At 54.3% G+C, this 13700-nt stretch overlaps 1 protein-coding gene across 1 annotated transcript in view; it reads left to right on the top strand.

The window, feature by feature from the left end:
* Positions 1-8258, top strand: part of ECE1 (endothelin converting enzyme 1) — a gene marked incomplete at both ends in the record, with an annotated part of 56375 nt that extends 48117 nt beyond the window's left edge. The window contains 6 exons of the mRNA XM_080690564.1: positions 63-166; positions 2337-2447; positions 3063-3130; positions 4472-4662; positions 6941-7036; positions 8082-8258. Of these exons, the coding sequence (XP_080546690.1) occupies positions 63-166; positions 2337-2447; positions 3063-3130; positions 4472-4662; positions 6941-7036; positions 8082-8258 (747 nt within the window). The remainder of the gene's footprint in view (positions 1-62; positions 167-2336; positions 2448-3062; positions 3131-4471; positions 4663-6940; positions 7037-8081) is intronic.
* Positions 8259-13700: the final 5442 nt, after the last annotated feature.

The raw sequence follows: 13700 nt of genomic DNA, 5'->3' as shown, positions 1-13700 counted from the left end.
CCCCGGGGAGAAGCTCCCGCCCGGGTGCACCCCGACCCTGTGTCTCTGCTTACCCTCCATAGTACACCGCAGTTCCAGACCTCTACTTTGAGAACGCCATGCGCTTTTTCAACTTCTCCTGGAGAGTCACTGCCGACCAGCTCAGGAAGGCCCCCAACAGAGACCAGTGAGTCCCTTAAGCCCCGCGTCCAGCTGTGTCCCCGCGTCGGGCTGCGCTGAGCTTGCTGCCATCAACCCCCTCGCCACGTGCTGGGTGCGGCTCTCAGGAGCGAGTGCTGCCATTGTCTCACTTTTCAGATGAAGAGACCAAATGCCAGAGCAGAGCCGGCCAGGGCCGGGCTGAGCTCGGGTCTGTGTGCCCCAGGGCCCAGCCTGCTGGCAGAGTAGCCTGGCCTTGGAGCTGAGCAGACCTGGCGCCACATTCCGGCCCGGCAGCACCCGCCTGCTCCCTTACCTACGAAAGAGGATGGAAGGAGCCTTGGGTCATTATGATGGTCAAATGAGAACTGCTGGGGTGGGAGGGGGCCCTCAGAAAGGGCTCGTAGCCCATAATCCCTCAGTGGGAATGGTGGTCTCCCACAGAGGCCTGGGGAAGGTTCTGGATGGCCCTGAGAGCCGTGCACCTCTACACACTGCAAATCGTACTGCACGGCGGCCTCCTCTGGGGAACATTCTCAAAATATATTTCCCTCTGGTGTGGCTCAGCAGTAGGTGGCTTGCCTAGCATGTGCTAGGGCTGGGTTTCAATCCCCAGCATTGCCGACACCGTGCGTATCATATAGTCGCCTGCCTGACTTCTGTCCCAATCCTTCTTGGACCAAAATAATCTGGAACGAGGCCCAGCTTTTCTAGAATCTCTGCAGAAAAGTCGGGTGTAGCTGGGCATGGTGGCACACACTTGTAACCCCAGTACTTGGGAGGCTGCGGGGGGATCGCATGCCCACGGTAAGCCTCAGCTACTGAATGAGGCTTTCTGCAGCTTAGTGAGAGCCTGTTTCAAAATAAAGAAGAAAAATAGGGCTGGAGTGTAGCTCAGAGATAGAATACCCCTGGGTTCCATCCCATTGCCACACACACAAAAGTCAGGTGTACAGTCAGCCCAGTGCTAGTCCTCAGACCACACTCCCTCCATTCCTGAAACATTTTGCAAGATAAATTTCACAGCTGAGTGTGGTAGCTCAGGCTTGTAATCCCAGGACTTGGGAGGCTGAGATAGGAGGATCCGTTTCATGACCAGCCTCAGCAATTTAATGAGGCCCTCTGCAACTTAGTGAGATCCTGTTTCAAAATAAAAGAATAAAATCAGGCTTGGCGTGTGGCTCGGAAGTAGAATGCCCCTGGGTTCAATCCCCAGTACCACCAAAATAGAAAAAAAAAAAAAAAAAAAAAACTTACAAAAAGGCAAAACGCAGCTCTTCTTTGCCTCTGGCGCCCTCTAGTGGGCACCATAAGTTCAAACCTCTGTTTCCTCTACGTCTCCCTAGGGCAGCCAGGGTACCCTGAAGGTGGCTTCTTTTCAGAACATGGCAGACAGACCTGGGCTATAAAAACTTTTTTGTTTGTGGTACTGGAGATTGAACTCAGGGGCATTGTACCTCCCAGCTACAACCCAATATTTTTTATTTTTTTGAAACAGGGTCTCACTAAGTAGCTGAGGCTGGCCTCAAACCTTCGATCTCCTGTCTCAGCCTCCCAAGTACTGTAATTACGGGCATGCGCCACCACGCCCGGCCAGGCTCCATCTTGCTTTTGCACCTTTATGCAAATGTCAACACGGTGGCCTAGGCAGAGGACACTTAATATTGCATGAACATAGCTCTTGACCTCAAGGACCCCTGGAAGGATCTTGGGGCCCCACTGACCTGTCTGGGAAAAGCTGGATCTGGGAAAGCTGAGTCTGGGAAAGGCTGGATCACTCGGCTCAAACACCACACAGGCACCCAATAGCGGACCCGGAACTCGAACCCAGGACCGAGTGGATTAATTTCTGGGATGGCACACCCACTCCTCCTAGTGTCAGGCTCAGTGTCATAGCACTGTCAGGAGCAATAGTTCTCCTCCAGGGGACCTAATACCTGTCCACTGACCACGCTCTGAGGATTGCTGACGATATTGTCATTTCAGTATATGAGGGTCCGCCTTGTTCTCCATAAGAGCCGGGCATCGCGCCACGTTTCCGCCTCTAAGCAGCGCTGTCTTGCAGGTCCTCTGCTTGCGCGCTCCTGCACCTGCGCCCACGGGGAATCCACGTGTTGGGGGCTCTTGCTACCCATCCCCGCTGCCCGCCTGGCCTCCCGCCAGCCCCACCTGGCATCTCACGGTGCTATTGATTGCAGGTGGAGCATGACCCCGCCCATGGTGAACGCTTATTACTCGCCCACCAAGAACGAGATTGTGTTTCCAGCGGGGATCCTGCAGGCACCGTTCTACACCCGCTCCTCACCCAAGTAAGTCGCCTCCGGCTGTGGCCCCAGCTCCTTCCCCCAGCCCGCAGCAGGCCCTCAGCCCAGCCCTGGGTCCACGGCAGGACTGTGAGTGAGGTGCAGAGGAACCTCTTCCTCCTCCCCCGCCCGCCCTGCAGGGTCCATGGCTCTACCGCCCACCCCCGCAGTGGGGGGGTGCCATGAGGTCAGGAGTCCCCTGGAGGAGAACTATTGCTCCTGACAGTGCTATGACACTGAGCCTGACACTAGGAGGAGTGGGTGTGCCATCCCAGAAATTAATCCACTCGGTCCTGGGTTCGAGTTCCGGGTCCGCTATTGGGTGCCTGTGTGGTGTTTGAGCCGAGTGATCCAGCCTTTCCCAGACTCACATCTCTTATTTACTATACTGCCTGCCTCTGCCGAGATGCTTGCCAGGACCACTGTGGCCCTGCAGAACTCCCGGCACAGCGCTTGACTCCCAGGGCATGGCGGTCCCGCAGCTGCCCAGCCTCCTGCTGGCTCCAGGGGCCACATGCGCACAGAGCCCTGCAGACGCTGCTGTGCCTCACAGGAGGGCCACGTGCCCAGGCAGAGCCAGAGGCCCCCCGTAAGAACTGCCCTCACCTCGTGTCCCTCCAGGGCCTTGAACTTCGGTGGCATCGGGGTCGTCGTGGGCCATGAGTTGACTCACGCATTTGACGATCAAGGTACTGGTCCCTTGGAGTCCCCGGCAGTCAGAGCCCGTCCGCTCCTGAACCCTCCCACCTCTGCGTTCGGGTCCCTTCACTTTAAAAGATCTTAGCTGTAGAGAGAGAAGGCTCAGGGTTCAAACCCCGGCTATGATACCAGCTGAAGGCGGGAGCCTCAGCAAGTCCCACCATCCCCCACGCCTTCATCTCTTTGTCTGTGCAAAGGGCACGATGCCCGGTGGTGACCAGGAGGGGTGTGGAGTGCACAGTGTGCCCGCATGGAAGGCAGGCAGCACACCGGGCGAGGATTGTCTGCAGTCAGCGGAGTGGGGGTTCTCCACCGGGCCAGAGGCTTACCACAGTCAGGAGTGGACCCCTCCTCACCAGCTGGTGTCCAGGAACCTCCTTGCCTTCCGCCCTGAGGACCCACAGCGAGAAGAAAAGGGCAGAGGCTCAGGGAAATGGCTCCCGCCTGTAACCCCAGTACTCGGGAGGTTAAGACAGGAGGATCGCAGGTTCAAGGCCAGCCTTAGCAACTTGATGAGACCCTGTTTCAAAATAAAATAAACCAGGCATGGTGGCGCACACTTACAATCCCAGCATTTGGAAGGCGGAGACCAGAGGATTGTGGTTTGCGGACAGCCTCAGCTACTTAGCGAGGCCCTCTGCAACTCAGTGAGACCCTGTTTCAAAAACTAAAAAGACTAAAAAATAGGACAAATAGGACCAGGGATATAAATCAGAGGTAGAATGCCCCTGGGTTTCATCCTCAGTACAATAAAAGGGGGGACTGAAAGTGTAGCTCAAAGGTAGAATGCCCCTGGGTCCAATCCCCAGTTTCAAAAAAAAAAAAAAAAAAAAAGTGTCAGAAGCCAGGTGTGGTGGCACATGCGTGTAATCCAGCTTTTGGGAGGCTGAGACCAGAGGACTGCAGTTCAAGGACAGCCTCAGCTACTTAGTGAGGCCCTTTGCAACTCAGTGAGACCCAGTTTCAAAATAAAAGAATAAAAAATAGGGCTGGAGGTGTAGCTTGGAGGTAGAATTCCCCTGGGTTCCATTCCTAGTACCGCAAAAAAAAAAGTGGCAGAGACCTCGGAGGCCGGGCGTGGCCCAGGTGCCGCTGGCTCTGTGGGCTCTCGCTGGTTTCTGCTCCTTGGCTCAGAGGCCCTTAGCCAGTGTGAACACCATCGCAGCTCCACCGAGCTTTTGAGCACACTGCGCTGGCCTAGCCACTGCCTCCGTCCTCCTCTGGCACGCCTGCAGGCATCCTCTCCCCGTGGGCTGGAGGGTGGGGCTGGGATAGGAAAGCAGCAACCCGGAGCAGGAGGAACCACTGCACCCCTCTTCCTCCCACCCCAGGACGGGAGTACGACAAGGACGGGAACCTCCGGCCCTGGTGGAAGAACTCGTCCGTAGAGGCCTTCAAGCAGCAGACGGAGTGCATGGTGGAGCAGTACAGCAACTACAGCGTGAACGGGGAGCCGGTGAACGGCAGGCACACGCTCGGGGAGAACATCGCCGACAACGGGGGCCTCAAGGCGGCCTACCGGGTGCGTCTGCTCCCCAGCCCCTTCCGGGCCCGGGTCTGTCACCGGCCTCAGCGTAGGTCATCACAGGCACACGGGCAGGCCACAGTGCCTCCGCACGCCTCCATGTCCACGCCGGTCAGCAGAGGGAGGGGTGCTCGGCTGGCGTGCACAAGGCCTTGGCTTGAGTTCCCAGTATCACAGTAAAAGGGAGGCAGGCATGGCAGTGCACGCCTACAATCCTAGTATTTGGAAAGCTGCGATAGGAGAATTACAGCCACAGAGACCATGAGATATCCTAGTTACAATGGTGAGCCAATTCAGGGCTCTTAAGTAGAGAAAGATATTATCTAATTTAGTGTGTGTGTGTGTGTGTGTGTGTGTGTGTGTGTGTGTGTATCTGTCTGTCTGTCTGTCTGTCTGTGTGGGGGTGCATACCACACCAGGGATTTAACCCAGGGTCATTCTACTTTTGAGCTACACCCTCAGCCCTGTTTTGTGTCTGTGTATCTATATGTTACTAGGGAGTTAACCCAGGGTCATTCTACCTTTGAGCTACACCCTCAGCCCTGTTTTAGTTTTCATTATGAAACAAGGTCTAAGTTGCAGAGGGCATTGCTAAGTAGCTGAGGCTGGCCATGAACCTGTGATCCTCCTGTCTCAGGCTCTTGAGTACTAAGATAATTTGGCAATTTGGCAAGATCTTAGCTTTCAAAATAAAAAATAATAATTTGTCAACCCTGCTTTCAAAATAAAATCCAATAGGGCATGGTGGCTTATACCTGTAATCTCAGTACTTGGGATGTTGAGAGGTTCACAGGTTCAAAACCAACCTCAGCAACTTAATGAGGCTGTCAGCAACCTAGTGAGATCCTGTTTCCAAATAAAAAATAAAACAGGAGCAGGTGCACACATGTAATCCCAGCATTCGGGAGGCAGAGCCAGGAGGATCATGGTTCACGGCCAACCTCAACTACTTTAGTGAGGCCTTTTGCAACTCAGTGAGACCCTGTTTCAAAATAAAGAATAAAAAATAGGACTGGGAGTGTCACTCGAAGGTAGAATGCCCCTGGCTTCCATCCCCAGTACCACAAAAATTAAAAATAAAAAAGAAAGAATAAAAAAATAGGGCTGGGGCAGTAGCCCTTCCCCAGTACCACAAAAATAAATAAATAAAAATAAAATTAAAAATAAGCCAGATGTGGTGCTGCACACCTATAATCGCAGTACTTGGGAGGCTGAAACAGGAGGATCACAGATTCGAGCCCAGCCTCAGCAACTTAGCGAGGCCTTCTGTAACTTCGTAATGTTTCCGAATAAAAAAACGAAATCAGGTTGAGGGTGGCTCAGAGGTGTAGAATGTCCCTGGGTTCAATCCCCAGAACCACAAAACACACACACACACACACACACACACACACGCTGGGCTTGGTGGCACATGACTAATTCTCTAGTACTTGGAAGACTGAGACAGGAGGATCACTGGTTTGAAACCAGCCTTAGAGCAGTGCGTGGTGGCGCACACTTGTAATCTCAGCATTTGGGCGGCTGAGACAGGAGGATCACGGTTCAAGGACAGCCTCGGCTACTTAGGCCCTTTGCAACTCAGTGAGACCCTGTTTCAAAATAAAGAGTAAAAAATAGAGCTGGGGGTGTAGCTCAGAGGTAGAATGCCCCTGGGTTCCAGCCTCAATTCCGGAAATAAATAAATAAATAACAAATAATAAAAAAAAAATAGGGCTGGGGTATAGCTTGGAGGTAGAAACCAATCTCAACTCAGCAACTTAGTGAGAGAGATCTTGTTTCAAAATGAATAAATAGGGCTGGGGGTGTAGCTCAGAGGTAGAACGCCCCTAGGTTCAACCTCAGGTATGAAGAAAGACATACATGTGCGTGAGCGCGCACACACACACACACTCATGAGAGAAGTTTTTTGGCCTAAGCGAGTAGGTGGGTGGTGCCATTCACTATGATTGAAAAGTGTGTGTGTGTGTGTGTGTGTGTGTGTGTGTGTGTGTGTGTTACTGTTCTCTTTGTGCCATGTTAAGTTTTGATGTCCAGCCAGGTAGTTGACAAATCAGTAGAGTCTGGAGGCAAAGGTGTCCCTTTGCAAGCCACCAGCACTGAGTAAGTCAGGCCAGAGGGGTGAACGCGCTCCCCTTCAGAAGAAGAGGGCTTTATGGGACCGAGACCCCCAGAAACCAGCGGCTGCCCCAGTAGGGTAGAGCTTCCCGAGAGCCTACACGCCGGCCCCTGCACCACGTCGCCGCAGCCTCTGAGCTCTGGTCTTCTCTCTTCCCAGGCTTACCAGAACTGGGTAAAGAAGAATGGGGCCGAGCAGACGCTGCCCACCCTGGGGCTCACCAATAACCAGCTCTTCTTCCTGGGGTTCGCACAGGTGAGTTCGTTAGGGCACATTCTGCCATCTGGATGGCCCAAGAGCCCTGGAGCCAAAAGGCACGTTCCTGACGCGCCGGGGAGTCTTTAAGACATTACCCTGCAAGCGGGCAGGCTTCACATCATTAGATAGATTCAAGGACGAGCCAAGAATCCTGATAAGAAGATCCTGTATATGGTAGGTGAGAGGACAAAGCCCCTTCTGCTGCTGGGGTTCTTAAACCCAAGATAGAGCTGGGCACGGTGGTGCACGCTTGTAATCCCAGCAACTCAGGAGGCTGAGACAGGAGCACTCATAAGTTTTTTTTTTGTTTTTCTTTTTTTTTTTTTTTTTTTTGGTGGTACTGGGGTTCCTGGAAGCCCTTCTACCTCCGGGCTACACTCCCAGACCTATTTTTACATTTTTATTTGGAAACAGGGTCTCCTAAGCCAGCACGCGCGGCTGGCTTCGAACCTGCGCGATCCTCCTGTCTCCGCCTCCCAAGCGCGGGGATGACAAGCGTGCGCCACCACGCCTGGCAGGAGCACTCATAAGTTTGAGGCCAGCCTCATCAACGGAGTGAGACTCCTGTCTCAGAAAGTACAGAGGGCTAGAGATAGAGCTCAGCGGTAGAGCTCTCCTGGATTCCACACACACGCGCACACTGAGGACTGCGAAAAGAGTAAAAGTTTAACAAACCCAAGATCTCCAGATTGTCGCTCGAGCTGGCGTTCAGCTGAGAGCCTTCTGTCAGTGCCCAGAGTGACCGAGCCATTAGACAGGGTCCTGCCTAGGAAATACAAGGCCTGGACGAAATCCACGGTGGTGACAGCAGTGTTTGGGCAGAATCTCCCGTCCAGGTGAAATCTGGTACGGATGCCTCATTAGAGCGTGCTCGCGCCGGGGAGGGCAACCCGTGTCCTTCCCTTACCCACCAGAGACACCCCTTAAAACACCCCGAGATAGGAGGGCCAGGTGAGGGCTTGTTCCATTGCCTTGGTGAGGGGTCAGGCTGGCGGCCTTCGGGCCCTGCAGTGACCCCAGCCTTTTTCGCCCTCCCCCAAAGGTCTGGTGCTCCGTCCGCACACCCGAGAGCTCCCACGAAGGTCTCATCACTGACCCCCACAGCCCTTCCCGTTTCCGGGTTATCGGCTCCCTGTCCAACTCCAAAGAGTTCTCGGAACACTTCCGCTGCCCGCCCGGGTCGCCCATGAACCCTCACCACAAATGCGAAGTCTGGTAAGGGGCAAAGCAAAGAGAGCCACGCGGGGCGGGGGCCAGGCCGAGGCCGCCCCTCCTTCCAGCCTTGGCCACCGGGGCCCCTTCCCCGAACCGGAGGGTTTGCAGCCGCACTGAGCCCGTGATGGAGGTCCTCACCATAGCCCAAGATTTGCTCCCCATGAAGACCCGTCACCCAGGCACGCCGCGCCAACTCTAGCGGGACATTTGGGCGTCAGGCTGGTGGCTTGCCAGGCCTGGGTCCCACACCGACAAGGGCGGTGGGATACGGCCCCTCGCCCACATCCAGCGCCAGATCTGCCACTACCACCGCCGTGTCAAATGCTTTAAAGATCTATTTTTGGGGGGAAACTATTTTTAAAACATTGTGGAATACACTGGAAATCTTCAGGGAAAAAAATGCATTTAAAACACTTTTTGTTTTTAAGGAAAGAATTGGTATATTTATTATGTTCTGTTTTAAATAACCTGTGGACAAAGGGAGCCCCACTGATGGACCCCTCACTGTGAGTCTGGGCTGAGGCAGGGCCCAGGCCACTGAGTAGGTCTCCAAGTCCAGAGTGGCCTCAGCCCGTGGGAGTTGTGACCACAGTCCCGCCCCAGTCCCCCAAGCAGATGGGAGAACCGGGGCCAGGCAGAGAGAGGGAACAGCTGGGGGGCCCCCTCAGCTTGCCTGTCTCTGACCCCTGGGTCCATCTGTGGGAAACCCAGCAAGGAAGGTCCCATCCCAAATTTCCAGCAAGAAAATGCTGGCCGTGGCAGAATGCAGCCAGGCCAGTGCCCTGGCATGCAATCTGGGGACACCTGAGCACCCGGATCTGGGCCCCAGGAGCCCGGCAGAGTGGAGCATCCTCAGATGCCCTCTTTTGGTCACCTGTGTCGGTCCCGGGGACCTGTGGCCTCTCTGTAGCAACCCCCCCCCATCCTGGCCACTTTGGGCTCTGACTTGCTGGCCCGCTTCCCAAGGGTCAGGAGCAAAGAGAAAACAGTTCTCATCTGCTGATGGGCCCAGCTCCCCCCCTGAGCCCCCTGCCTCGCCCCCGGCCTGGCCTGGCTCCAGGACCGGTTCTCTAGTGCCTTATCTGAGGCTATGGCCCTGGGCTCCCCCCACCCAAGAGCCAGCCCCTGCTCCTCAGCGGAGCCCCCAAGTGTCCTGATTGGAACCCAAGGCCATACCCCCAGTCCCAGTGCCCACAGGGCTACCCCTCACAGCCACCAGACTCTGGCCCCCAGGGCAGCTGACCTGCTTTGGGCTCCAGCCACACGGCCCCCTGGGTTGGATCAAGACAGCACCCATGGCTGGACCGGCCCCTCTCCTCCAGGATGCTGGTACCCGGAGGAAGCTGTGGGGAAGGTCCCCAACTCCCTCTGGCTGTGGGGTTGGGACCCCCTCCCCGAGGCCAAGGCTTCTCCTAACAGCAACTACACCGACTCCACCAGGTGGGGTCACTATAGCCCCATGCTGCGCTGTGGAAAGGGAGTCCCTGTGATGGAGGCCACCGCCCTGGACAGGCCCCACCCCACAGCTCACCCAAGAAGCCAGATCCTACTCGCTGAAGGGGCACAGACAGCTAGCAGCACCCTACAAGCCTCTCAGCCTCAGCTGGGGCGGAAGGGCTCTTGGTGGGCTCCAGATGAAGCCCCTGTCCCCACAAGCTAGCTCTTCCCGGGAAAGACAAGAAGCGGCCACATAGGAGTGGGCCCAGCCCCGGGCCTCTCTGTTCCAACCCTCCTCACCCTCCTGCCTTCTCCATGGAGGGGGAAGCCCTGGAAAGGGTCAGTGCCACCCACCAGAAACCAGTGTCCCTGGCTGGAGTCCACAGAGACTGCGTTCCTTGCCCAGCATGTACCAGGGCAGCGGGGCACCCCCTCCGCCACCCCCTCTGGAGCTCCGAGAAGGGCTGAGGCGGGCCAGGCAGCCGTGCCCCTCCCCTCAGCCATAGGGCTTGCCTGTCTGCAGGTACATGGATGTGGGGTTTGGAGCTGGGAATCTATTTTTTTGTATTATCATGTTTTGTGCTACTGTAGTTTTGGTGTGGCACTGTTGTAATTAAAGTACTTGTACCAAGGGCCACCTGTCTGTCTGTCTGTTTTCCAGTGTGGTGTGTGTTCTATGGGGCCCTGGGAGAGTCCCCAGCCAGCACAGAAGTGCCCATCCTAGCCTCACCAGGGCGGGCTGTACCTCTCCCCAGGGCAGAGGCCTTGAACCCTGAGGAATGCTCACAGGGCCACCCCTCCTTCCTGGAGAGACGGGTGTGAGCGCCCCCTACTGGTCAGAATGATGAACACCACCACCTGGGCCCGGGTGGTCTTCTAGTAAAAGTAATGTTTCTATGATCTAGGACAAGGGAGTTTCCAGATCTCAGATGCTTGAGTGGGGCAGGCAGGAGGAGGAAATTCAAAGAGGTTTAGCTGCCAGGTGTGGTGCATATGCTTGTAATTCTAGTACTTGGGAGTCTGAGACAGGAGGATTGATCCCAGGTTTGAGGACAGCTTCAGGAATTTAAGGGAGACCGTGTCCCAAAATATAAACTAAAGCCTGGCAGGCATGATGGTGCATGCTTGTAATCCCAGTTCTTGGGAGGCTGAGACAGGAGGGCCACAGGTTTGCACCTGGCCTCAGCAACTTAATGAGGCCTTCTGCAACTTAGTGAGACCCTATTTCAAAATTTAAAAGGAAGGCCTGGGCAGGGTGGCTCAGGCTTGTAATCTTAGTACTTGGGAGGCTGAGACAAGATCGCAGGTTTGAGGAGGAGGCGCCTCCTGCCTCTCCCCTCACTTCTGTCAGATGCCTGCCCATCTCTGCCATCATGTGCACCCAGCACCCTCCCATAGGAAGACATGTCTGTCTGTGTCCAAAATCTCCACTTTGATAAGGGCACTGGTCATATTAAATTAAGACCCAGTGAAATGGTCTCATCTTTTATTTTATTTATTTATTTATTTATTTGGTATTGGGGATGGAACCCAGGGGCATTCTACCTCTGAGCTACACCCCCAGCCCTATTTTTTTTTTTCCTATTCTTTATTTTGAAACAGGGTCTCACTGAGTTGCAAAGGGCCTCACTGAGTAGCTGAGGCTGTCTGCGAAATGCGATCCTCCTGTCTCAGCCTCCCAAAATGCTGGGGTTACAAGTGTGCGCCTCCATGCCCTGTTTGAATGGTCTCATCTTTTTTATTTATTTATTTATTTATTTATTTTTTGCGGTACTGAGGATGGAACCCAGGGGCATTCTACCTCTGAGTGACACCCCCAGCCCTAATTTTTTATTCTTTTTTTTGTGTGTGTGTGGTACTGGGGTTCCTGGAAGCCCTTCTACCTCCGGGCTACCCTCCCAGACCTATTTTTACATTTTTATTTGGAAACAGGGTCTCCTAAACCAGCGCGCGCGGCTGGCTTCGAACCTGCGCGATCCTCCTGTCTCCGCCTCCCAAGCGCGGTGATAACAAGCGTGCGCCACCATGCCCGGCTTTATTCTTTATTTTTGAAACAGGGTCTCGCCAAGTTGCAGAGAGCCTCACTAAGTAGCTAAGGCTGTCCATGAAACTCAGTCCTCCTGACTCCGCCTCCCGAATGCTGGGATGACAAGCGTGCGCAACCGCGCCCAGCTGGATGGTCTCAACTCGTTTTACATCTGCAAAGACTTAATTTCCAAATAAAGTCTCCTTATGAGAGATTGGAAGTTGGAACCTCAGCACATGATTTGGGGTAAGGGACACAGTTCCACCTATGACACAGAGGTCCCGGTTGTCTGGGCTATGGGGGTGCCGCACCATGTCCAGCTGCCCAGTGGCCAGCATGGGGCGGGGCACATGGCCGGCCCAGCTGAGTGCGGCTGAAGCAGAAGTGTGGACCCTGGATAGCTGATAGCCACAGGTGCTGTGAGTCTGAGGACCACACCAATGCACCCTCCTGGATGGAGGACTCTCAGAGGAGCGCCGGCTGGCTGGGGACACATTCACATTCCACGGTGGCCAGAGCCAAGGTGCGCGTGGCCTCCCTCGACGATGGCTCCTCCAGACTCTGCCAAGCCTTAGAGGGAGTGAGTCGTTTCTCTTGGATTCAGTTTCTCTTGCCATAAAGTGGACAATTACAGGCCGGGAGTGGTGGTGCAAGCTTGTCAACCCAGCATTCAGGAGGCAAAGACCGGGGTATCACGGTTCGCGGACAGCCTCAGCTACTTAGCCCCTTCGCAGCTCGGTGAGACTCTGTTTCAAAAATAAAAAAAAGAGCCGGGCGTGGTGGCGCACACTTGTAATCCCCGCGCTTGGGAGGCGGAGACAGGAGGATCGCGCAGGTTCGAAGCCCCTCGCTGGTTTAAAAGACCCTGTTTCCAAATAAAAATATAAGAAATAGGTCTGGGAGTATAGCCCGGAGAAGGGTTTCCAGGAACCCCAGTACCACCCAAAATAAATAAACAAACAAATAAATAAATAAATACAAAAAATAGAGCTAGGGCCATAGCTCGGAGGTACAATGCCCCTGGGTTCCATCCCCAGAACTAGGGGAAAAAAAATGGACAATTACCTCTCTTCTCTCTGTGGTAACCCTCATATTTGAGGAGATTGAGGATACCCAAGACAGTGATGTGCTTTGAACACCTCAGTGTGTTCACGCTATGGTGGTACATACCTGTAATTCCAGTACTTAGGAGGCTGAGACAGGATAGCAGATTTGTGGCCAGCCTCGGCAACATAGTGAGTCCCCAGCAATGTACTGAGAACCTGTTTCAAAATAATAGAAAGAAGCAGGGCGTGGTGGCGCACGCTTGTCATCCCAGCATTCGGGAGGCTGAGACAGGATCACAGTTCACGGACATCCTCAGCTACTTAGTGAGGCCCTCTGCAACTCAGTGAGACCCTGTTTCAAAATAAGGAATAAGGCCGGGCGTGGTGGCGCACGCTTGTAATCCCCGCGCTTGGGAGGCAGAGACAGGAAGATCGCGCAGGTTCGAAGCCAGCCGCGCACGCTGGCTTAGGAGACCCAGTTTCCAAACAAAAATGTAAAAATAGGTCTGGGAGTGTAGCCCGGAAGTAGAAGGGCTTCCAGGAACCCCAGTACCACCAAAAAATAAAAAATAAAAATAAATAAAATGTATGACCACAATGCACCAATTTTAAAAAAAGTATTAGAGCCAGGCATGGTGGCGCACACTTGTAATCTCAGGATTTCGGAGGCTGAGACAGAAGGATTTGGGTTCGCAGCCAGCCTAAGCTACTTAATGAGGCCCTTTGCAACTCATTGAGACCCTGTTTCAAAAATAGAGAATAAAAAATAGGGCCGGGGTGGTACTGGGGGTGGAACCCAGAGGCTTTCTACCTCCGGGCTATACTCCCAGACCTTTTCTTTATATTTTATTTGGAAACAGGGTCTCACTAAGTTGCTGAGAGCCTCACTAAGTAGCTGAGGCTGGCTCCGAACCCGTGCGATCCTCCTGCCTCAGCC

This window comes from Muscardinus avellanarius (assembly GCF_963383645.1).
Source record: "Muscardinus avellanarius genome assembly, chromosome: 3".
Classification (NCBI taxonomy): Eukaryota; Metazoa; Chordata; class Mammalia; order Rodentia; family Gliridae; genus Muscardinus; species Muscardinus avellanarius.
Note: the sequence above shows the minus strand (reverse complement) of the source record. Positions and strands in the feature narration are given on the sequence as shown.